Genomic DNA, 25,801 nt, shown 5'->3' on the forward strand with positions numbered 1-25,801 from the left:
CATAGAAAAACAGGCTTACACGGTAATATTAGTTGCTCGTGTTAAGGGGCACTAAACCTTACTCACATCGTTCAACACTCAGGTGGACCAGTTTGCTACTTCCGGGCGTCGACTTTGGATATCCAACAGCTTCGCAGATGTACTCTCCATTGTGATCGATCTGGAACGACAGAAGAAATGCTCAGTTAACATGCGCGGGTTGAAGCAGCGGTGGAGTCGAATTTACCCGAATGTTCGGTATCTCCAGTCGTCCGTTTAAGTCACGCGTGCCGGGAGGCAGAGGTTGACCATTGGGACGGGCCCATTTAACTTTGGCGTGCATTGGACCTTCGTCGCGACACTGGAAGACCACTTCATTGCCTGCAAAATATAACGGATGTGTCAGAATTCGAATAGACGATCGACTACTCTGCCCAGCTGACGTGCATTGAATAATGCGTTTTGTTTAGAGGCGAGTTTTTAACGTAAATGTAATATATTTTGTATTAAAAATCGAAGAATGATTATAAAATAATATTACGGTTATAATTTTATCACTATGTATGTATGATAATGAGGCGTTTTTTACCTAAAAAAATTTACTACTATAAAATTTGTATTTGAATTTTGGCATTAAACTGTATTTATGGTATAAAAAACTTTTAGAGTTAAGCTATATTTCTTACAACAAAAAAACAGAAATGAAATATTTGGTGAAATTAAAGTGTGGTGCATGCTTGCGGCGATGTTGTGGTACTAATATTTTCGTGCAAAGATCGTATGAACAGAAAATCATGCGCCTTTTATCAACACCAGCGTTTGGTGGTAAACTTACCCTCCAAAATTTCCTCTTTTGATTTTAAGCAATAGATTAAAAGCATATAAAAATGGAAGAAGATAGCGTTAGAGTAAAGAAGATAGTCGTTTTAGGAAAAAGATTGACTGGCTTGTCTTTTTTTTTGTAATCTAAGTACAGCTGGACTTAATGAAAGCAACAGCAGGATGGACAAAGGGTCACATATATACACACTCGTCTTACGAATAACTTTTACTTGTTACACTGCGATACTTACTCTCCTTGATCGTTTGTTCATCTGGGTAGGTTTTGAGGTTCAGTCGCGGCTGATCGAACGGCGGTGGGGGCGCATCTGTATACCAGAGAAAGGCACAAGAGAACTCGATTAGCATCGCTATATTAGCAATCAAAATGCTCAACGTGTAAAATGGTGTTGCCAATTAAACCAACAATCCGAAAAGCTGTGGTGTGACATTTTATGTATGCAACGGGCAAGATCAAACGCACTCGCACATTTGCACAAATTTTTAAACCGTTGTATTTTTAGTACGCAAATTTTGTGACGCGCACACGTAGTATGAGGTTATTGTTGATCACACAAATCTATAGGTCAAAGGACGTTGCACAACGTTAGATAGTTGAACTGCGACGAGGAATCATAATGTTTCTGAGCACTCGGGGTGGTTCTTTGTTTCAAATTAATGTTGACGCATTATCGAGCAGTGTTATGTGCCATTTAGAAGAAGCGAAGTGTAAAATTTGTTTGTTTTCCATGGTACGATTATTACAAAACTAAAAACAATATGTGATCTGTTTAATATTCAAATATTATTTTTCATTCAGTTGTTCATTATTCGTTGTCAGTGTACAAAGTGCAATCGATTAATCTCGATTAAGCGTCATCAGGATTCTACTGGTGGGTAGTCTGTTAAATTGAAATTAGACTAAATTAGGCTGTACGAAGGGGGGTACAAACAAAACCCAGCGAAGACGAAAACCGGCGTTAGGTTCGCGAAACGACCACTCTCAAGGCATCCAAACCCGACGCACAAGCCCGATTATAGGCCGTCCGCCAGTGCTGGACTTACTCTGGAATTCTTCAGTACAATCGAGTTCATCGCTAGTATCGTACGGGCAGTCAACCCGGCCGTTACATTTCATCGTCATTGCAATGCAAGGACCATTCTCACATCGGAACTTGTTTGGACCGCAGCTGTCTGCTCGGTCAATCGTTGGTCCAAGGAAAGAATCCGGGACGGAGGGAATAGATGAACAGAAACGAAGGGAAAAGTACTCAGATTAGTCTCAGTAGGACGAACGGACCTAAAGAGTTGTGACAGAGAACGGACGAGAAGGACACACGGACTACTGGGGGTAAAAAAAAAACGGAGGCAACTTACAGCAGCTCGACTCATCACTACCATCCCGACAATCGTACCGGCGATTGCATCGCTGGTCGAGCCGGATGCACTGGCCACTTTGGCACATCCATTCGTTAGGTCTACAGGACGCTGGCCCTGTGCAATGCCAACCGGGGCAGCACAATCAATGGCGAAGGTTAATAATTGGTCATGAAGATGGGTTGAAAAGAAAATGATGCACGGACGAAAATGTGAAATGAGGAGAAAAGTAAAAGTGAAATTAAAATGAATTCCGGAGTGTATCCGGTGACCAAAAATAATAATAATAATAATGACGTTGAAACATTGATGTTCATTGTCCACTTACTGCAATCTCTTTCGTCCGAACCGTCGGAACAGTCGATCCGATGATCGCAGCGCCGGCTCTCATCAATACACTTGCCCGTACTGCATTGGAACTCGTTCCTCGCGCAGGAACCTAAGGGAAATAGGCAAAAAGGACGGTGAATATGAGACTTGATCGTTTCGCGATCAGAAGTTTCACGAGCGCACTTACAGTTTCGTTCGTCCGATCCATCGGCACAGTCCTGACGCCTGTCACACAGTTGATAGTTCGGGATGCACAGGCCGTCTCCGCAGGTGAATTCGTTCGATCGGCAAGCTGCAATAATTAATGTTGCATACATTATCTCGAGCAAGGCTATAATAGTTTGACATGAGTGTGAGGATCCATCGATCGAGAAACTAGGGAAAAAATTAAGTCTCATAGGAGTGGCATTCGTGCAGCAATGTTATGGAATAGAAGATATAAGTTTTCCATTACAAATCATGCATTAGGTGACAGCAACAAACGATAAGCTATATCTAAGCTAAATTGACGCTTAAAAGGATTGAAAAATAGAACAAAAGAATGCTTAACAGAAGAAAAAATAAATTTAACTTTGAAAATATCCAGCATTAAAGTGACAAAATTGGCATCGATGCACAAAATATTGGCATGATAAAAATAACAATTATGCTAAAGATATTAAAAAGAAATGTAAATCATATCAAAACGCAAAAGTAAAAAAAGTAAAAGTAAAGGCAACTTTTTGGGGTGTATGATATGCATGGCAAAATCACAAACAAAAAACATAGATAGGAAAGAAAGTTTCATATTGTACAGGTACTACTATTGACCGAAACAGTTCTGCTCGTCGGAGAAGTCTTTGCAGTCGTAGAAACTGTCACACCGTAGCGAGATGTCTATGCAAAAGTGCCCATCTAAGCAGGTGAACTCAGTCTCATTGCACGTGCCTGCTCGGGTGCATTAGTGGTGCATTGGTGGTGGGGTGAGTAAATTGGTTTTCGAAGGCAGTGCGGAGAAGGTGAAAGAAGGTGGTTGCATCGCAGTGCACACGCGTGCACGCGGACAGTATGACGGAGAGAAAGAAAGAAAAAATAGATCGTTAAGAAGCGGTTAGGCTTAGATGGGTGCAGCACCGGTTCATTTTGCCGGTTCGTTTCGACCTAGAACTAAACTCGATGGCAAGCTCTGTCTTCCCATCGTGTTGTGGGATGAACTATTGTTGTGGGAGTATTAGTACGGCACACGCAAAAATGAGGCAAGGATTCGCCTGAAAAGCATACTTACGACAGCTTTGCTCATCGTACCCATCCGCGCAGTCTCGTCGGCCGTTGCAACGTTGCGAATGCAGGAAGCAGCTACCATCGGGACACTCAAGCTCCGGACAACGCTGTAATGGAGCCGTATTAGGTGACTGTGTGAACTGAAAAATTACCCACCCCCCCAGAGTTACTACCTCAAGTTCCTCCGGGGACATTGGGCAGTCGTGCTCATCCGTTCCGTCGTGGCAATCCTGCCTTCCATCGCATCGCCTATCGCCATCGACGCACCGGCCATCGCAATAGAATTCATCGTCCCGGCAGCGCTCACTGGGCCGTACTTCAAGGGGCAGAGACAGTGGAAGGTCAGATCAGAAACATTGTGTCGATGATAAACATTGGAAAACAGAAACAAACGAATCGTTAAAATTTGCCGGAGTAGCTTTACGCGGGCGCGTCCTTTGCAGGTTCGGTTCGTGTGGTTGTCACTCGCCTTCGCGAAACCGCGCTCTAATCCATATATCCTTGTGTTTTGGCGAGTGAGATGAAAACAAAACTATTGGTGCAGCTAGTCATAAACAGCACAAAAAGCTCTCGCACAAAGGTTAGCAACTAGCTCAACGTATACGCAGCGGTTATTCACAAATGCGATCGCAAAGTGCCGCAGAACCGGAAACGAGAAAGCTGCGAAATGTCATCGCTGCTCCCGGAACTCTGGCCACACTTCGGCGTACGGTGCACTCGATCTAACGAAGCAGACTTACCTTCATTCTCGCAGTCCTCCTCGTCCGAGTTGTCAGTGCAATCGCTCGACCCATCGCACCGGAAATCACTGTTTATGCAAATGCCGTTTCTGCACTGCCACTCGCCCCGATTGCAGCTCGTATTGTTGTCTGCGGGTGCGCGGAATGGAAAAGCAAATAGTACAGCGATGGTGGAATTCAGTTACACGTCTATTGCAGTTTGTGGGTGTGTTAGCAGAAAAACGAACCCCAACCCGTTGGGCGTTTCGCGCGAGATCAAACAACGGTAAGTTAAGCATCTACTACAAGAACGAAAGCAACAAGCAAACGCGATCCGGAACAATCTCGCTAGCGTTAGTGAGCGATTGCGCAGGCAAATTAGTACCGCACCAAAGAGTAACAACACACAAAATTCCCATATAGACACTTACTACAGCCATGTTCGTCACTACCGTCGCTACAATGCGCCTCTCCGTCGCAACGGTTCTCCGGCAGGATGCACTGATTACTCTTGCAACTGTTAGCGGTGCGTGCACGTGGCAGAATGTACGACATTGAAGGGTGCAAGCATACGTATGATATGTACATGATGGTGGTGCGAGCCCATTGGCGATCGGGCAGGGAATGGTGGGGAGAGAGAGATAAGAGAACGAAACGTGAGGACTATGTACACCCGGGAAGGCTGTGGGAAGGCTGCAATGTGTGCCCTTGCGTAGGACTCTCGCAAAAGGAGCTCCTGGGCTCAAGGCACTTCCATCGGCCAACTTACTGGAAGGCACCACCGTGGCAGGTGATGCAGTTCTGTTCGTCCTTGCCATCGGCACAATCGGCGATGCCGTTGCAGTACACCCGCAGCTCATAGCACTGGCCATCGCACGAGAACTCGTTCGCACTGCACTCATCTGTTGATGTTTTTGATTTATTCGGTTTGTTATTTCTTATTTTAGCCAAAAGGAACAGACTACACAGTTGATCAGTCATGAACAACCCTGTATTGCTCCAGCATGTTTTCCAAGCGAAATGAAAAGGAAAAAAAGCTCAGTCCTGCTGTCAGAACTTTGAGCTTTATTCATTCATCGTCACACTGGGTCGCAGGTTCGTTAGTATGCCATACTATCACGTTTAGTGCGAAGCGTTTGATTGTAGCCAAAAATGACAATTGTGTAACCATTTTAGCAATGTCGTTACAGATTTACGATTTGTTACCGGTATAAAGTATTCTATCCTTCGTCAGAAGAAACCAAAACCTTTTATTTCTGCTGCCACATTTGTAATTGGCGCAATTATACACGTTGAAGTTCAACGCTACCGCAAGTCAGAAACCTTGGTTAAAGTTAATTTCGTTACTTGATTTGCGCATGGTAACATTTTGGGGCACTCTGTTTTGGACTATCATGCTGATGAATAAAAATATGATATGAAATCGATTGTATTAGTGAGATTAATTTTACCTCCACAGTGCTGAATGAATGCTATGTTAGTAATGTTAGGGAACATAACAAACGGTATGACGAATTGTTAGCAGGCATTAAACGATATTCTTTTCATAGCTGCCTAACATGCTGTGTGCTTCGGCTCGATGTATATTGTGCCATGCATGCAGAAAGCAAACCACCTGAACTCAAATTTTGTAAATTACTAATTGTACCGTACTCCAAGCACTAAGGGTTACAAAACACCCACCGAACGGATCCACCGTTATGGGTTACAAAAGTTGTAGTTTGGTTAAAAGTAATACACCTCATACGGCATACCAATTATGAAAGCCCATTCCAGTAGAATTAGAGAAAGAAAGATAATCTACGTAAACCTGCCGTAGAACGGTATTGAGAATAGGGGTTCATGTATACCAGAGTTGCAGCCAGTCTCGTCGGATTCATCGTGGCAGTCAACGATGCCGTTACAGTGCTTGTAATCCGCAATGCATATGCCGTCGTTACATTCGAACTGGCCCTGGCCACATCGGCTCAGCGATTTGAACGGTGGGGTATGTTCTACGGAAGAATGGTTGGTTGCGATGAGAGATTGCTCTAAATCGTGCGTCGTGCGTGGTTGATGAGCTCATCCTTACGGAACTAGCCCGATGTGAGGGTAGCCTTTTTCGTGGCAAAATTTGATACAAATTTTCCTACCAAATGCCATTTTCAGTAATAAGTAATTTTAAAACGTTGTATTCTAACTAAGTCTCGTTCTAACGCCGAAATGTCAAAGTTGCATGGATAACGTAACTTAATTTCATGGGATAAAAACGACCCTAAGCTCTTACTGGCCTTTGGGGCAACAAGTAACAGAAATATCGTCCTTTTTTGGCTGATCAGAAAAGCTATACACACGGGCTACTAGATGATTACGACTACACATAAAAGGCGCTGCGAACATGTATGCAACATACACATAAACACACTTATGGGCACGCAAGGATCGCAATGAATATGGGCACATTCAAACTTTGCACGGACAGAAGCCAAAGGAAGCAAACGGTCACATGAAACAGATAGGAGGAGGTTGGATGCACGAGATCATACACAGGCAATGGGCACGACGCGTGCTTGAGATAGGACGTTCGTTTGTATGATCGTGCGCGTTCTTTCGATCCTTGAAATGCTCATTTCACGAGACGCAACGCGGACCGATGCGGACCCACACTTACCACCGCAGGACATTTCGTCGGTGTTGTCCGAGCAATCGGGATGATTGTCACATACTTTTGAGTACGGTATGCATTCACCATTGTAACAGGTATACTACAATCGACACAACCGAAAACGAACGGTGGGTGTTGTGAAGGATGACGGACGCAAGAGAGAGAGAAAAAAAATAATAATGTAAAATGAGAAAAGAAAAGAAAGAGGAGCGAATAATGCCGCAAAACCAAAGATTGCAGCTTGTGGTACCCGGCCGTCCCTCACCTCGTCCGATTCGCAGTTCGATTGGATGTACTCTTCGCAAGATGGATCCGTTTCGTCGGTATTATCATCACAATCGTCGATTCCATTGCACATGTCATCCTTGGGAATGCAATTTCCATTACCACATTGGTACTCGTGCTTGCTGCATCGTTGATCTATGGTTTAGGCGCAAAATAGGATCGGAGCATATGTAAACAAACAAATACAAACGAAATGGTATCAATAAACGTAGGAAAATGATACTCAACAAAAGCTGCAAACAACATAAGTGATAGAAACGATAGTAAATGTAAAGAAAATATTTCGGTAATGCGTTGTCGCTTTCTTTCTTTTGCGCCATTTTCTTTTCGACGCAAACACTCGCTGCTACTGGCCTGGGGCCATTTGTCTTGGGCGATCGCAAAAAGCTCGAGAAAGAGCCAGCTCTGTTCCGACAGAGTGCATATTTTCGGCATCACATACTTGCATAGTCGCATCCCAACTCATCCGAGCGGTCGTTACAGTGGTGCACGCGATCGCAGCGCTGGACGAACGGAATGCAGTATCCGTTTCCGCAACGGAACTCGTGCTCGGTGCAGTCTGCAGCGTCGTGCCCGTCGGGAACGAGAACGCCGCCACGTGGAAATCGAGACAGATTTAGATGGAACGCGGCCATGCGCGGGACGAGAGATGACGGTTTTGGTGGTGATTTTTTTGTTTGCGCAAAAAAGAACCATGCGGCATGCAAGTGAGTAGCGTTTTTGTTTAACGTTTAGCGGCGATTTGGGGGGAAGGGAAAGAAAGAAATAATTCATCGCACAGATTAGTATATGGGTCAAGCGAGCGAGAGAGCAAGCGCAGCTCCGGGTTCCAGGGATGCAGTGTTAATAAGAGTCACAACGCAAAAGTTTGTTAGTCACACCGAGGACGTACTGGAACAGGACAAAGGGAGAGCTAAGAGGCAAATAACAAATTGATTCTTGAGGAATCGAATTTGAAACAATATTACAACAATCTACACGCTAATGCATTGGGGTATTGTTTACCATAAAGAACAAAATAACATTAAAGAAATTCTACAACCTTACTCCTGGAAGTAACAGCAGGTGATCAATATTTATAATGTTTTAATCTAATTGACAATAAACGATGCAAATCAATAACATTCACCACCACCATTTATTTAACTCTACAACCAACACCTTTGGATGGACAGCGTCAGCAAAGAATGTAATGTCAAGGATCAAGAATACATGATTGCAAGACCTTCTTTTCAGAGCAGGAATTTAAATTCTGACGATGAAATGATGCTCACGACGAAATGCTCCCCAGATCAAAACTCGTGGGGATCAAAACCCTAATGCGAACGCACAGAACACACGGTCACGGACAAAGGACAAAGGACACGAGTGGGCGTAAACGTAAACGGAAGGATCACGGCTCGGAATGGGTAAGGGGGGTGGAAGGCACACGTGGGCAAACGGTGGGCGAAAAATGCACACTTACCGCAAACTTGCTCGTCGGTTCGGTCTTCACAGTCATACACCTTATCGCATTTTTTCTCGATCGGTATACACCGCTTGTCCCACCGGCACTCGAACTCGCGGATCGAGCACGGGCGCGGGGGGTCTAAAACACGTGAGGAATTAGTGACGACATGGGGCCGGAAAAATTGTTCGCGTTTTCGCGCCATTTACGGCACGTGTTGCGTGTGTCCGCACCGTCGGTCGCGTTCGTTTGTCTACGTTTGCGTGTTTCGAAAGGGGTGGAAAATTCCCAGTGAATCGTTTTTTGGAGGGGAGTTGCACCCCAAAAATGTCCGAAAAATCGCAACACCCACACGGTGAGGGAGAGGCACAACGCCTCGCCGTGGAATTACGGGGAATCATGCTCAAAAAAAGCTCATTAAACGATGCGTATCAAACGTCCTGTTTCAATCAACCGTATGCCAGTGAGATGGGAGCCCATCAATCGAAAGGGGCACTTTTTTCTAGCATACAGAGGGGGCTGTTTTTCCCGCTTTTCAGAGGGAACGCAACTGCCGGGGATGCAGTCACAAGCGTCACGCGTACCCAACACCCTTCGCAAAGCAAAAAAAGAAAAACCCCATTAGTCCCGGCACGAAAGTCAATTAATATTCCCTCCGGTGGGGGATTTTTGCGTGGGTTCGTTTTTTTTTTTGTATGTTTCTTCCGTATTTCGTATTTCCATTTTCCCATGCCAATTTTTCGTCCGTTGTTTTTTCTCGTCAATTTTTCGCTTCCATGCAGAGCCACCCCACTAGTCTGCCGATAGTTGGTAGGAGCAAAAAAAAAAACCTAACAGCACAGACAACAGGCACGCACCAACTTCACTCGGGATCCGGGGCAGCTAATCATATCGCGTGGAACCTATAGATCGAAATGTGAATCCCCAAAACTACCCTAAGGCTTAGCTTACCCGCCGCCGCCACACAAAACCCACTCAATTCAATCATGCAACACACGCGTCTCCTTCGTGCGGGCGCGTTAAATTATATTGATCGAAGCGAAGCGTCCTCTCTACGTGTCCTGGAAGCCGTGGAAAACCCTTCGCCCAGCCCGATGGAGATGGAGTGCAGCAAAAGGAGTGCGCGGTTGATTATCATCGTGCCAGGGGGAGTTCGTTTGATTGTTTTACCTTTGCCCGGTGGCCGGTGGCGGTTCCGTGGGTGTTCCACTTTTAAAAAAGCATGCAAACCGGATGGAAAGAACACAACTATGGGGCTACCAGAAAAGTGGACATGCAGCAAGCTACCAATGCTGTTACTCTGCGCTACGTGCACTAGCGGTTAATGCAATGGTAATGATACGTGTGTGCATCCTCCCTTGGCTTGGGAAAGCACGAGGCAATAGGCGAGACGCTTACTGGGACAGCCCCGTTCGTCGGATATGTCGTCCGGACAGTCGATGTTTCCGTCGCACTTCTGCTCGAGCGGAATACACTGGCCGTAATCGCACTGCCAAGTGTTCCTCGGGCATGCTGTTGAGTGTGCGTGCGTCCGGGGTGCGTGAAGGAGAAAAACACACATTTATTGACCAGCGAACCCCTCCGTGAGGAATTAGTCATCGAACGGGAAAAATGGAACGCAACCTACGGCATTCATCCTCGTCCGCGTGATCCCGCGGGCAGTCGACTTTGCCGTCGCATCGGCCAAGGATCGACACGCAGGACCGATCACCGCACGTGAACTTGCCCAGCGGACAGAAGAAGCGTGCCTTACTGCTGCCCTTTTCTTGAGTTTCGGCGTGGTTGGTTCCGGTCAGTTTCCAATCAGGAATATGCGGCATGCGCGAAAAAGTTGGAAAGCTTACGTTTACGCACGAAGGAGTCGTGGAGTCTCGTGGTCGATTTCGTTGGTCAACCGTCGGTGGGCCGTCTCAAATGGACCGATGGCCACTAGCACTTACCTCCGCATCCTCGTTCGTCCGCACCATCCGTGCAGTCCACGTGGTTGTCGCAGACGGCATTTTTTGGGATGCAGGATCCATCGATCTGGCAGTGGAATTCGCTCGTTTCATCGCACGCAGGGTAATCCGTTGCTGGACATGTAAAAGAAGAAAGGAACCGGTCAGATCTGGTCGGGACTAACGCACCACCAGCAACCACTTACTGCAGTCGAGTTCGTCGTCACCATCCGGGCAGTGATCATATCCGTCACAGCGATGGGACTCGCTGATGCAGCTACCGTCCGCACAAGTGTACTCGTTGTTGCGGCATTCTGTTGGTGGAGAAAAAAAAAGTGAAGAAGGTAGACGGTTAGTAAGGGGTGATTTTTCTAAAGCCTTTCCACACCCAGTTCCCACGCCAGAGTTCGGTCGGAGCTCATCGTGGTGGATTTTCAAGCTCCTCCCGAAAGGAGATCTAACTCCCTTGTTAGACTGGTGGCCGACCAAATCGACCGGAAGGCCACACAATCAACACTTCGCGGGTGTCGGCAGCTTCGAATACCAATCGCGTGGGAGCTTCCGGTGGGCAGCTTAGCAGCCCGTTTCCGATTCGTTTTGTTTCGGGGTCTTTTTGGCGACGGCTACATGGGCACGGAATAGTAATAAGAAGCTCACTGCCCGTGCCATGGGGGTTGTAGAACGACCCGACTCGCTTGGCCACTTTGTGTGTGTGTGTGTGGTAGGATTTTCCAACGACATCGTGAGTGGAGAGCTTGTGCAGCTTGTGGCAAAATCCTTTTCCGGATTCTGCCGCCGTTTCAAGCGAATTATGCGGTTGTGGCTTTGGTGCAATTTGTTAGGGGGGAAATGTCGCCCAGATTTTGGTATGTTTTTATCGTATCTGACAAATCTAATGCTAACCAAACCATTAAGCACAAAATTGTATATTCTTATACTTAAGGACAAAAGATATGCTAAAGAAAAAACGATAAGCTTTGAAATTCATAATGTTTACGACAAGTTTGTAGTTTAATTTGACGATCAATTTATTTCTTAAACTGTAAAATTGTCCTTATATGCAATTTAAATAAAAAAATACTGAGAGCTAGTACGATGGTTTACGATTAGAAACATACTAATTGCGCAAAAAACGTATTCCAAAAAACAATCACTTTTGTGTGTCAATAAAAACTTAATTTAAAATTGGCAATGTAAAACTAAGCGTTGAATGGTTTTGTCCAAAAGCTATCGACATCTTATCAAGCCGTTGCTGCAATCGTATCTTTAACGGAGAAAACTTTACTGAAGTCAAGCTTCGGTAACATATAACACAAGGAGAAGTTTAAAATCAAAGGATACGGTCATCGACCGTCCTAAGTAATATAAAACAAAAATACTAAAACCCGTGAAAACATAGTAATAATGAAAACAAATAGCCAAAATAGACAGGTTAATCACATAACGTTTATGTCGAATGTAGATAAATATTCAGTGATCAAAAAAAAGTGGTCTTAAAAAAAGACAAAAATAAAACTTTGTTAATGAAAACAATAGAAAAACTCTGACACAGAATAAAGAAAAAAAATAGCTTGGATCGATAACCACAAGAAACCAGTTGCAAAATGCTCAATTCGCAGCATGGAAAGCGTGTTGCGATTGTGCTACCGAGCCATGACCCAATATTTAGCGAAGGGCAGGTTCACGCCGCCCTGGCATGCGCTAATTGTTGCTAATTGGAACACCGATGATATCAATGCGCTTGTTCGCCCTTACGAAATGTCGTTTAAACTAATCGGCTTGGCGATCGGTGTGTCGAGGTATTTAAGCATGCAAATATCGCTGCATCTTAGGTGGGTTGAGATTCCGCAAGGTCAAACAGTGTCGATCAACACCTACGCTGTTGTTTTTTTATCCACTTTATGACCGATCTTATAGGATAGGTTATCGTGCAATTGAAACCATATACAATAATTTTTGTTTCTTCACATTACGACCTTCAACATGACCCGTTTTTTTACTCCTGTAACGTATTGAATTCAACGTAACCTAGGATAAGGGAATCTTTCAATCACCTTCTCTAGTATCGTTTGACACTCGATCAATCGAACGACCATCGCCCATACCCACCGGTTCGCTTCGATCAAATGGCACCGCTATTGTGCACGGTGACACACCAGTTGATAGAACGCGACGGATACGAGAGGTACTTTCCGCCGCCAAGTACGTTTCGGCTTGTAACGTGCTGCAGCCGAAAAAAAAGGACGTGGTCCCATCGCCCTACCAACTAGTCAAAAACTTTCGAGTACAGCACGCTACTCACGTGAAGTTCCACTTCGGAAGCAATCTGATCTCGTGGAGCGTCCATTTCCACCAGGAGCTGGTTGCTGGAGCACACGCTCATCGATGATGCTACTAGCCAGCCCGATAGTGCCCGATTTACCATTGATATTCGATATCAAGCGCGGGTTATCTTTCAGCCCCCTAGGATTGATGCTGTTTTAAGGGAAAGCGAGCCAGCCAACGAAAAAAAAAAAACGGAGACACCCATGTCATCCAAACTGATGGCCGCGAACGTGTTATCGATTGATATCTTCGATTGAGAGATTTTGAACAACTCGCCAATGACCTCTAGCACACAGTGCGTTTTCGAACGCTACTCGAGGTTGGAAAGGGATGATTTTTTCGGTCGCCGTTAGTTTGCCTCGTGTGCGAAATTGTTCCAAACTCCACGTCCTGTATACTTCCATCACTCGCGGCTCAGTCGACAAAAGCGGAGGCTATGGCCGCAGAACATCGAGAGATACAGGTACATCGTGAGCGTTGCTTCATCCCACTATTGCCTCCAGGTGGAAGCCTTGCGTGGAACGAGAAGGATGTCTTCAAATTTCGACCCGTGACGCTGATGCAACACGGCACCAGAACTGGAAACCTGGTCGGAAAACTTGTTTTGAATTTGGATCCTGAATCCTGCTTGACCTGACGGTGGTCGTTCGTGGTTGGGAATGCAAGCAATATCACGTCATTAATCCGGTCTATACCACAGAGTAGGCTTCTTATGATTTTTTAATCGATTACACGGCCTGTAGATGCACCTAACTCACCGGAAGGATGCAAAAATGGATTCATTGTACTCACCCACCTGTTGTTTTGACGGTAGCCCGAGAGAAACAAGGATGCGTCCTGGTCGGAAGGCTCGCATTCGTCAGTTAGATCATCGCAAAACTTTCACCCGGTTCCGGAAACATTCCCCGTACACGAAAATACGGTACTTTCTCGCTCTCGGCGGACGACCGAACCACGGCGGGGTATGGTGTCCTATTTCACGGAGCGTTGAAGCCGACTAACATCGACAACCAAACGAACGTCCGGGCGCCATGGTCGGTGGTCCTGGGAAGGTGTCCGTGCACTCAACCCGCCACCTCAACATCGGCATTAGATAAGTACGGTCAAAAGAACAATTCCGCTGCCGGTGTAATTCAATCAAGCCAAAAACGAAGCTTTAAACAAAAAACACAACCTGACGCCCTTCTGTTCGAGCGCTCCCGTCCGACCGGGGGTTTGGGTTTGGATGTGTTTGGGGTGGTGGTTTATTTTTTGGTCCGCTCCATCTCATGCTCGTGTGTCGTGTGTGCGCTTTTCCCGAGGACTTCTTTCCTGAGCTTTCATCCACCACAGCAGCCTTGCTGGCTGTTCTCTAGAAAATACGGACACGCCGGGAGGGTCCGTTTACCGGATCCGGGGCTCGACGTGCTGAAAAGTTCCCGACCTTAGAATCGGGCTGGCACGGGAGTAGTAATGCGATACTATGCGAGGTGAGCTGCAAATCGTCGTTGCGCTTCAAACTTTTCATCAATTAGAGCGCATTTCGGGGATTCGAGTTTCGCGCGCGCTGTCAGTGCCGTCCTGTAACGTGTTGTTACATCCGCCAAAGCTCGCCTGAAAGAGTTTTGCTGGGGTGTTTTTGTACCGTTTGGTCCACCTGCTTTGTTCCCCACTCCAACACGAGTGTTTTGAGTCGAGCTGCAAATGGAACGGAAATTCACGTGTCCTTCCAGGATGGGATTGTGGCACAATGGTAAAACAATCCGAATTTTGTTTCATATTTTGAAAGCACATAAGCATATGCATGCACGAAGCGGTCCGAATCCATTAGCAGGCAGGAAGTTTGACAGGATATTGAAAATATGTCAGCCAGAATTGCCACATTGAAGTTGTTGTATCAAATTGAATCGAGTGGAATCACGCCATTAGCAGTGTTCGAGCGTAATGAATAAGTCTGTTCGTACTTAATGACTGACTGGCACAAACGAAGGTGTGTAGTAGGCGATGATTTTGGTGTGTAAATAATGCTAAACATTGTTACAAGCAATATTCGATTGTCATAATTGCCATAATCATAAAAATGAATATTGGAGCTAACTCATTGGCTAAACAATTATGTATAAAGCTAAAAATAAAGCCCTAAAAGACAATCGTTTTAACGCTTACGAAGAAAAAAAAACCCAAACCAAAATAGAAAATTTTGCTGAGCTACCCTAAACGAGCGTTAATAATAATAACCCGCCAGAGACAACTCACTTCTCGAGAGTTAGTACTCCGGTTCGTCTGGTGCTTTAACGGTCTTCGCAAAAGAAGCTGCCCAGAAGACGCGGATCGATCGAATTGTTGAAGCCGTTCGTCATTTAATTTTCGAGTGCAAACAAACTGTTTTCCACTAGACGGCCCACTTACGGTTACGCTACCTACTTTAACGCAACTGCAACGATGAGCCGCGATCTGGAGAAAGGCCCATAAGCGAGGGTGCTTCGATTTTTTCCCGACTCATCATTTTTTTTGTTTTCAAACCGAGTGCAGCACCGACCAGCCATCGTCGCGTACGGTACACACGTTGCGCTTTTAACCTTCCGGCGAAGCGTTAACCCAAGCCAGGTTTACACCCCCCCAAGCTAAGGGTTTCGGTGGCGTAGGTGGCCAGGGGATGATGCCAAGGAGGCTCGTTGCAGGCGCAGCACATATGCGAAAATCGTTGAAAAAGCAGATTCCAACCGAACGTTGGGACTGCGAGAAATAATTATCGCATTTGCTCGACCGCTTTGATCTAGTTTCTTCCTGGAAAGTCGTTCGAGAACCGTCCAGGTCGCGACAGTGCCAACCTGGTGGACTGACTGTGCTGACATTAGCATATCCATGCCGCTTCGACGCGGTTCCACCGTCAGTGTGAGTTGCTGCACGGTTGGAGAGGAATGTTCGTGTGAATTTAAAAAAAATCTACCAGCGTAAGTTTGTTTCGGAATGTCGAAGCCCGAGATGGGATGATATGGAATTTTTCTAGGAGCGATTCGAATTGGCACACACCGTGATTAGATTGAAGATTGAGGCAATGTAGGAAATTTTCATCTCTATTCGCTAAAACTGCATCTGCTATATATATTTATTTGGAAAGTAATGAGCACATTTGGAAAGCAATATTTTTAGCAATGAAAAGAATAGTTATAATTCCATTCCAATCGTAGTTTTGTGACGAATGGGGATATCCAATAAACATTGATAAACCTTCGAATTGAATCGAAACGGCAGTTTAATCAAGACACTAAGTAGTGCCTCAATATGTCTCGTACACGAGCATTTACCTTAATGAAAAAATAACGATACCAACACAACACAGCGGATCAAACGGTACATTCCGAGTCAAATATGCTGTTCGTTTCTCAACAAACGGAAGCAACACATCGCGTCGCTTAACATCTACGCAAAACTCCCCGCGAAACCACGTCCCATTAATGATGATAATTCTTCTTTATCGTCATCATACCAACCGCTACCGTTGCTATCGATCGACCCCCCCGGGATAAGGGCAGAAAAAAAAATTATGAATATTTGTCGTAAAAATCATCCTTCACGACCCCATCCTTGCCAGCAGTCGTTGCACTACACGGACGAGTAGTACACGGGGAACCACACACAAAAAAAAACCTACCCAAATCTACCGCCCTACTCTACAATGGTTGGAGCGCGAACAAAAAAAAACCTCCTTTCTTCGCTAAGTGCTTTTCGCGGCGGTAGCTAAAATGTCTACATTTATAAATCACATCAGCGTGTACGCGCTGTTCTCTCCACCCAGCCGGAAAAGCGGATGCCGAATAGTGGATCGCGTATTTAAGGATAACGGATAAAAATAATAAGTGAACCGCAGCCCTGGGCCGTGGCGGTCGTTTGACTTTCCTAGGGGCCCCTTTTTCCTTTTTTTTCCCAAGCAGCCACCGTGTAATGGGTAGGGGGGGGGGGGGGGTGGTTGGAAAAAAGTAATGAGCAGCATCGATGTCCTGCGACCGGAAGGATCCTGCGCCGGAAACGGACGGTCGAACGGACACGAACATGGTCCCGGTGCGACCGCCGCGAACATTCGATAACGTGACTGTAAACAATTTTAGAGGATATCAAATACATTTGTTTATCGACGACTAAATGCAAATCAAAAGGATTTCCCTCCCCTCGGGGGGTTGGGGTGACAGCCGTTGCTCGGTCCCGAGGGTGGCTTCCGTTGAGCCATCTATTAATCGACCCATCCATGTGGCCGCCCTGTGAGTGTCACAATGGAAGACGACGTAAAGCTGCCACAAATCATCGAAACCGTTGGAAGGATCAAGCGCCCCTCAGTACTGTGGGTGCAATTGGACGCGAGCGAGCAACCGATTCGCCGTAAGGATTATGAATGTATGCAGACAGAAGTCCTTTCCCGGTGAGCGAGAAGAGACCGCGAACAGCACACGATAAACTGTTTACTAGGTCGCGTGGTAATGGTGGTTTTCCCTTGTCTAGACGACGACCGTGAGTGGATATGATCCAGGAAGTGGAAGTGCTTTAGTAGCGATGGTTGGATCAATTATACCAAAACACCAAAATCGGGCTCATTGCACGTAATGAAAATGAGCGACGAACGGAAGTGGTTGCATTCGATTTTTAAATAATAATCTTTTTGAAGCGGGGATTTTTTAGTGAACCACATACCTGGTCTAAAGGGCTGTGATTTTAAAAGAGAAAATCCTGTGCACCATTTATCCAATTGGATAGCCAACCTAAACTTGCTGAGGACGGTCGCCAGTCGGGAAGTAATTGGATAAAGTTTTGTCCCAACGATGCACGGGAAGAAAAGCGAAAACCCACCCACTCACTCACACAACCTCACCAGCGCACCTTCGTCAGTGCATTCGTCGTAGCGAAAGCATGGAATAAATATTAGATCATTATTCCCGGGCGCTCGGATGCGACCTAAACACAACACGATGGAACGAACGAACGGACTGCTGCATTTTCTATTAAATACGTGACCGAGCCCAGCCATTTCCGTGTATTCCAGCGCATGGGGGTGTGAAAATGCATCCCACACTCTACGCCCACTTCACTGGGGGAGCGGACACCAGCCCAGCTGGACAGGTTTGTCTATTATCCTGCACTTCGGGAGGGTTAACGTCATTTGTATCTTCATCAACAACAGCAGCATCATCATCATCATCATCATCGTCGTCGTGTAGCACTATGGATCAATTTCTTTTTCTCCCAATTCGCCCATGTATGTTGCAGCTGAAGAAAACATACTTCATTAGGGGGATGGGAAATTGATTCAGTGCTGGAAATCAGTGTAGCAACAGAACAGCCACGATTGCTTTCGTCGGAACTCCAATTTAACGGTACAGTTTTACGGGAACCATTTGTTTCGCATTTTGTTACCAATCAAAGAGGGGGTTTTATTTTTGGCATGTTTTCCCCACCTGCTAGAACGGAGTTGAAATCCTGCAATCCTTCGGTGAATTTCATGAACAACGAACATTCGGTGTTGTTGAGTCTCATTAGGATATGCTTATGGTAGCAACAAAAAAAAAACTCCCCGTCGCATAGAAACGCAACTAAAGGCAAAATGGGGGAAAAAATGTGCTGCATATCACAGGTTGTTTGTGTGAAAGCCGTCGTCCGTTCGATTTCCGCCCACCGGTAATCGGATACGATATTTTGACTTAATTCGTTAGGATTGTTTAGAGTCGTTATTCTGGTTGATTGGCGGCGTAACCCTTTACTTTACAGTACTGCATCACCAACAACGAAAAAATACCACACAGCTGTTCGAGGCGAAAAGAAAGGATTTTCATTCTACATAAAAACGTTACCCAACGGGTGTGTTTGAAAAAAAGAAATGGTAAAAAAAAATCTTTTTGATTTTAAAACGTTTGCTTTGCCATCTCTTCACGAATCCACCGTCAACTTTCACCATTCCAGCAGCCGAGATGTGACGAACATAAAATTAAAACTATTCGATGTGGCAAAGATCGCATTAAGCACTTCATCCGATCCGGAACAGGGAGCAACTAAAATAAAAACGGAACGGATCCCCATATCACGCCACCTTCCAGCGCAGGCCAAAGATGACAAGCGCGAGCAGCATCAATCTGCGAGGGTTGAAAGATATGCTTTAAATTATTCCCATCTCGTCCCGCGAGTTGGCAAACACACCCGGGCAAAAGTTGACAGACCGAAAGTTGATCTGTACTAATGAAGAATTATTGAGGCAACCCTCGGCATCTGCCCGAGCACGGATTCGTGGGTGTCGATCCGGAATCCATTAGCGGTTTGGTCACCCGCGACGACCGATGGAGCCATCAAACTTGAATGGACACGAGATGGCGCTAGTTCCCCTTCCCGCTAGTGCCACCTCACACACCTGTCGCTTGGGAAAGTGGGAGGGAAAGTTCGAAATTAGATCACGATGCACATTTTCCCATCAGCGAAAACCGCCCATTCGGAAGGAGCAACAAGAACGGCAACAACAAAAAAATAAATAAATAGCGAGAAGCACTCAAACCCGAGGGAGATGGAAGGAATTTTTGCTGTCCCAAATTTGAAACAAAAAAGCGATCGCCTCCGAGCGCGCCACTGATGGTGATGGTGTTGCATTCGTGTGAAAATAAATATGGCTTTTCTCGCTGGTTCGGCGCCACACACAAGGCGAAGGCGGTCGCCTACTCGTATGGTTGGTTGGGGGGGAAAAAAAACAGCAACGTTCCAACGCCACTGACGAAGACGCCAACCGAGACGATGATGATGGTGTCGGATGGCGCGAAAAGTTAATCATTTACCGTCGCGGGCGAAGGGCGAACAGAATACGCCCCCACGGCGGTGGTGCTCGGATTTCCCAGGCCCACCTTCCCAGGCCCTCTCAAACCGAACCGAAATAGAAAATGTCAATTAGTTCCAAAATGTGGCGAAGATCGGAGTTCCTCCCTCACAAGTTCTCCATTCGAGTAGTGTGCGAACGAATTTTCCATATATCCCCTCCCCCACAATTCGGATTCGGATCCCCCGGACGGGAATGGTGGCGCCGTCGATGGGCATGGAACGGTGACCATGCCATAAGGGGAGAGCTAGCGGTAGGGATAGTGCGACAAGTTACAACACCAGAACAACTAATCCCTCCCGGGTCTCGAGGCGATGGAAATGGGAGGGCAACCGGCGTGATGTGATTTTAATGAAATGCGACAAATGGCGCGTTGAATCGGAATCGTTAGCTCATCAAATTGGCCGCACACTGGCCCCCTACTATTTGTAGGCACCGAATAGTGTAAGCGATCGAGCGGCGGCGACGAGAATCCGTGTGTAACGAATTGGTAGCATCGGCAACAGAAAAAGAATGAAGACCGCACGCTTTCTGGTGCAATTGAAACACGTGCAAAGGGGGAGTTGTTGTTTTGGCACCGGCAAAAGTGCTAGTAACGACCCGGAAGAGAGAGAGAGAGAGAGAAAGAGAGAGAATGGAAAAAAAATTGACCGATAGGGTCACCGCCAACACTAGCCGCCGGATCGATAGCACAGAGAGTGAAAGGATTCGGTGAACAATGAAAAAAAAAAGGTGAAACTAAAATAGAGAGGCTTGATTTTTAATTGATTTCGCCTGGGCCTTTTTTTCGGGATGTTGCTGCCTGCACTCGGAATTGTCGTTCCACACATCGATGTCGTCTCGACTTCACCCCTCTATTCTCGAACCGCGAACGCGCGTGTCCCTTTTCAAACTCTTCGCTGGATGCAACTGCTGCACATGAACCGCCGCGGAAACAAAAATCTATCGCTAAAAACCCATCACCATGTGCCCAGTCAAAACCACACACACACGGGGCGCGAAGAAAGGATTAGTTTGAGAAATGAGCACCAATTCGCCCTCGGATTCCAGTGTTGCCTTGTAGGCGCAGAGGCAATTGGGGTAAGAGTGCCCCAAAATAACTCGTCGCTTGTGGAAAACACCCCCAAAAAAAAAAAAAAAACCATCACGACACACGCCGGAGAGATGCTTAGCGATCCGCTTGACTGTGACCATTCGGGCGCCAGTCCTGCCATCCACAATGATGACGCGCGCGCCATTGGCATGTGTGTGTGTGTGGGTGCAGTCTCTGAATTATTCATGCACCCCCACTGAGTATGGGAGGCGGGCGGTGGGTTGGTTGCAAACCCCGTCGTGTAGGTGCGCGCTGTTTTGATTTCTGTTGTTTTCCATCACGCGGCGTTTCAATCGCGTTACGCATCCAGAAAAGCGAGAACGTTTGTCTGTGCGCTGGTGCGTAGGATGGGATGGTTTGCCGGCGCTTTTGTTGCAGTACATGCCCTCTGTGGTGCATATGTGCATTTGCAGTGCCCTGAACCGCGTCATCAGGAACGCTGACTGAACGCTGGTTGGGGATTAGGGCAATAAAAATCGAACACCGAAATCGCTGGCAGATGCGAGTGCACACCGTAGGGGAGCCTTTTTCGTTCTGCCTCGGGGAGGAGAAATTTCTTAAAATATCCCTCCTGATGCGGCCATATTTCGGCATACGGTATGCACAGACGGATGAAATGCAATGCCGCCGTACACCTGAGCTGGGTACGGTGAATAGTTTGAGTTTTGGGTGAGGTTTTACCATAAGGCATTTTAGTAGGGCGCTACTATTGATGAGTTTGTTTGACGGCATGGAAGAAGTGTTGCAGTTGTTGCGAAAGCTATAGGTTCAACTTAAATTATTATTATTATATGAAGTGCGCTACTAGGCTGTTTAAATTGATTCCAGCAATAAAAAGAATGCATTTTGAGGAACAGGGAAACAACCTTCTAATAATACTGCCTTTCATTTAACCTATCAGAAACCCATCGCCATTTTTTTTTGAAATATAACACCGGACAATAAAAAAGATCAAATTTAATGCAACAGTTAGAACAAAATCTATAAATCGTATGTCGTATTCAGTTGGGAACCATTCGAAGTAGAACTAAAGTGTAACAGCAGCGTTTCTGGTGGATCGAATATCGAATTTTCTTCAAAATTAAATGCCGACGTTATATGGGGTTTCAAAGCGTATAACGTTCAAAACGAAAAAGACATTAATAAAAGCAGGAAAATAAATCATTTGGAATAATTGTTTACAATAGAAAACTTGTAATTTTTTGTACACATGTAATTAATTTTTCTTTTCATTAATAAATATGTAATTTCTTGCTTCGTACTGCTACTATTCATTTCAATGTAAAAACATTTCTTTTCTTCACCTATGTCCCGATGTCTAAAATTATTAATAAAAACGTAACATTTTCTCAGCTTATTATTTACTAGTGAATTTTTAACTAAAGAATGTTTATGACAAAAAAACATGTTCGTCCTTTACATGATAAGTCATCTACTGTAAATTTCGAATAACTGACTAGTTAAGTTGAAAACGAAAAACATATCCAATCAACTCTCGCTGTGTTCATCTTTTTAACCAACGCGATGAACAAAAACCCTCTTCAGATTTTTAGTTTTTGTTCAGAATTCAGCAGAACTTCACCCCCTAAATACACCACATTGCACTTGCTCCATACCCACACAAACACACGTTCGAGAACAAAACATCTTACCTTGTCCGTGAGCGCATCCTACAACTGCCAGCAGCAGCACGGCCAGCCAAAGGGCGGCTTGCCAACGTGTGGAATGCATTTTTCATCCACCGCGGCGCCGAACACGCCCGTCGTTTAGGACAATCCCGGGACCTGGGACCTGGATTCGTCGGGTGATTCACCGGCACACCAGCATGGACCGAAGGTGGCCACAGCAGCACCCCGACCGGGTTGTTTCCCAGCAACAACGGCCACCCAGAAACAATAGAACGCCCTCTCCCGGTCGTAACACACTCACAAACAGACACACACACACACAGACACTCGCAGGCGATGAATTTTTGGCTTCCGTCACTTCCACCCAGCCAGCCGGTTTCTAGCACATGACGCGGTCAATATTACAGGATCTCGCAACCAGTCGCTTAAAATAAACGCGTATGCACATCAGCATCCAACCCTTGGATGAGCGAATGTCCAGAGCTCGAACTCGATTGTGGATAGTTTTTCGCCCCCACTCCCACAGGCTGGTCAATTAATATTAATAGTTTCCATTATTTACACAATTTTTGAGCCGCCCTTCCACGCAAAAGGGCCGGATGTGACTAGGACCGAACGGCCACCCACAGCACCCGGTGTGTGCGGGCTGGCTGAAGCCAGCCGCATTAAAGAGGGATTCGTTAAGACCCCGACACACTAATCCTTAGCCTGGGCCAATCATCTTTCCTCTCCGTGAAAGTGGCGAGGCGAAAAGAAAAGCGGGCAAAAATTAACCGCGCAACCCTGGGAAGGGGCCGAGAACCGTTCTTCCGGTTGTGACCTGGCCTGACGGGGGGCGTGCGGACATCCGTCAACTCGTCAGCTTTGCTCCGGGGCGAGTTGCGGCAGCTAGATAATCTGTATTAATTTATCAACGGGCATTTTCCACGTCAGCACCGAGCTCCAAGGAACAACCCGGTCCGATTCATCCCAGGGAAAAGTGCTCTTGGTGGCGCTGGGGGGGAGGTGAGTTGATTTCAACCACCCTCCACGGAGCCTGGCGTGGCGCGAATTGAAGTGCATTTCTAATGTTTGCGTTACTTTCAATTGAGTAATTTATGATTCCTCCCGGACCTTGGGGTCGGTCGGGTTTGGCGCCGTTGCGTTCGATCGATCTATATCCAGTGAGCATTGACCACCAGCAAGTAGCAGCCGCAAGACCCACCGCAGTTGATGATGATCTCGGACGTTAAAGCCGGCGAACTTTGTGGCGCCAATACATGGCCACCGTGACAGTGATGCACTTTGTCCGTGCCCGCACGATGCTATTTTGCCGTACGTGACTCTGATGCAGAAAATAGCATACCGCGAGTGATCTCGAGCAGTGCGTCATGATCGTACCAGGCGTCCGCTTCACGCTATTTTCCGCCATATTTGCCCCACGATGATGCTGGAAGCTGGATTGGGACGCCACGCAGCAACTGGGCGACCGATTCAAGAGCGAATATCGAGTGGGGGAAAAAAACGACGCCTTTCAGGCGCAACGTTTCGTCCGTGCTGTGGAAGGGCACTGTTTTTCTTTAAGATGTTTAAAAATCGCACCCCTCGTGCAGCATCCCTTTTCCACGCGTGGCGGCGTTCCCTCCCCAGAAGTCCTCAAGTCAATTAGTGTCCGCGCGGCCATTAACTTTTTAATGTCATTATTCCGACGGGAAAGCTGGCTGCTGAGGGTGCCCTCGTGCGTTGGCAGACGCATTTTGTGGCGCTATTTCGGGAGCCACTTCCGGGACGGTGCCGGAATATCCTCTTAAGGATGACGCTGCGCGACAGGGCTTGGGCTTGGCTTGGTTCTTACAAAGCTGATTTTCGCTCGCAGACGTGCCAGTGATAGTTGTTGCACGGAATCCTTTACACCGAACCGTCTGCCCAGGTGGCACCGGTTCAAAAATCGATGGTGTGTCAGTTTTTCTTTTTTTTTTGCCGAAACCGGGGTTAAGGATCATTACACGTCCAGCAGCATTGGCCAGAGGAAGTAGCTTATTGGGGGAAAAAAACGTTTTTTTTTGTGCCAGAGGTTCTCGGTAAGCTAATTTATTATTTCACCCGTTGATTGATCGAAGAGACAATTACACGGGCTGTGCAAAATAGCCCATCTCGAGCCTTCACACTCACATTTCTCCACATTGTCTGAGATGCGGTGGATTAAAACTCGATGCATGTTCATTAGCAGCCCTTCGCATCGACCAATGCGCATCATACTGACGGTTGTTCATCATTTCGAAACCTCCAAATCGACACACGAAGCACACAAAAACCAATCTCCTGGCGGATTGTGATGAGACAACACACACGATGGCAAATAAAATAAAAAATATGTACTCTCAAAACCAACCTACTTTCCGTCTGGGCCTATGTGCGAGCCTGCAAGGTTAAATTTAATTAATCTGCTCCATGCTGGAATCGGAAGAAGCGCGAACGCATCATAACCGCTATCAGCACGCTCCGGCGGATGTATATTGGTTTTAATGGAACACCGACAGTCCGACATTTGACATCACGGCTGCCACCCGGCCTCTCGAGCTTTCCTTTCTGAGCCCGCAGCGCCTTGGAAAAGGATACGGCCCTGACGGGCGGCCTTCTCGCTGTGTGGCGTGAAAATGAGAATAATAATAAATAGCAACCGAGCGTGGACCAACGCGAGAGATAATGGCTGGCTCCTATCAAGCGCTGGGGTCGAACATGAAGATCTAATGCCACGCCGGCCGTTCATTGAGAGTTTTTGTGTTTGAAACCAACCGTTGATCGGTCGCCTCCAGAGGCGGGACTGATCAGTCGCACTTCCTACGCTTATCGGTGGAGTTGTTGGAACGCACAAAAAAAAACCCTTATTCACCGACCATGCTCGGGGTCCATCGTTAATCGGCCGAAAGGTTATCGGCGCAAGGCAAACCCATCACCCGTCGGGGAATGTGTTTGTGGGGTGTACTATTTATTTTTTGTTCTTAGCCGAGAGGCCTCTAAAGTCCATGTGTAAAGTTGGGCAACGTTCAAGTTGCAAAATGTTGTGCACTTTGTGGGGTGATTTATTTCCCGTAGCAATTAGGAGGACGGCAATTTTCCGGACATACTGCCCCCCAGAGCGAGGGATGAGATGAA

The 25,801-nt window shown here is 46.4% G+C and overlaps 1 protein-coding gene across 1 annotated transcript in view; it reads right to left on the reverse strand.

The window, feature by feature from the left end:
• The window catches only part of LOC128722247 (basement membrane-specific heparan sulfate proteoglycan core protein), a 90,133-nt gene that overhangs the window by 20,377 nt on the left and 43,955 nt on the right, over positions 1-25,801 (reverse strand). The window contains exons 7-26 of the mRNA XM_053816092.1: positions 11,004-11,111; positions 10,801-10,932; positions 8,879-9,001; positions 7,856-7,972; positions 7,394-7,548; positions 7,138-7,228; positions 6,335-6,478; positions 5,254-5,386; positions 4,916-5,001; positions 4,506-4,634; positions 3,939-4,081; positions 3,770-3,872; positions 2,693-2,797; positions 2,504-2,614; positions 2,176-2,292; positions 1,864-1,992; positions 1,053-1,127; positions 815-829; positions 227-360; positions 67-160 (exon numbers count right to left, since the gene is read on the reverse strand). Of these exons, the coding sequence (XP_053672067.1) occupies positions 67-160; positions 227-360; positions 815-829; positions 1,053-1,127; positions 1,864-1,992; positions 2,176-2,292; positions 2,504-2,614; positions 2,693-2,797; positions 3,770-3,872; positions 3,939-4,081; positions 4,506-4,634; positions 4,916-5,001; positions 5,254-5,386; positions 6,335-6,478; positions 7,138-7,228; positions 7,394-7,548; positions 7,856-7,972; positions 8,879-9,001; positions 10,801-10,932; positions 11,004-11,111 (2,244 nt within the window). The remainder of the gene's footprint in view (positions 1-66; positions 161-226; positions 361-814; positions 830-1,052; positions 1,128-1,863; positions 1,993-2,175; positions 2,293-2,503; positions 2,615-2,692; positions 2,798-3,769; positions 3,873-3,938; positions 4,082-4,505; positions 4,635-4,915; positions 5,002-5,253; positions 5,387-6,334; positions 6,479-7,137; positions 7,229-7,393; positions 7,549-7,855; positions 7,973-8,878; positions 9,002-10,800; positions 10,933-11,003; positions 11,112-25,801) is intronic.

This window comes from Anopheles nili, chromosome 2, assembly GCF_943737925.1.
Source record: "Anopheles nili chromosome 2, idAnoNiliSN_F5_01, whole genome shotgun sequence".
Taxonomy (NCBI): domain Eukaryota; kingdom Metazoa; phylum Arthropoda; class Insecta; order Diptera; family Culicidae; genus Anopheles; species Anopheles nili.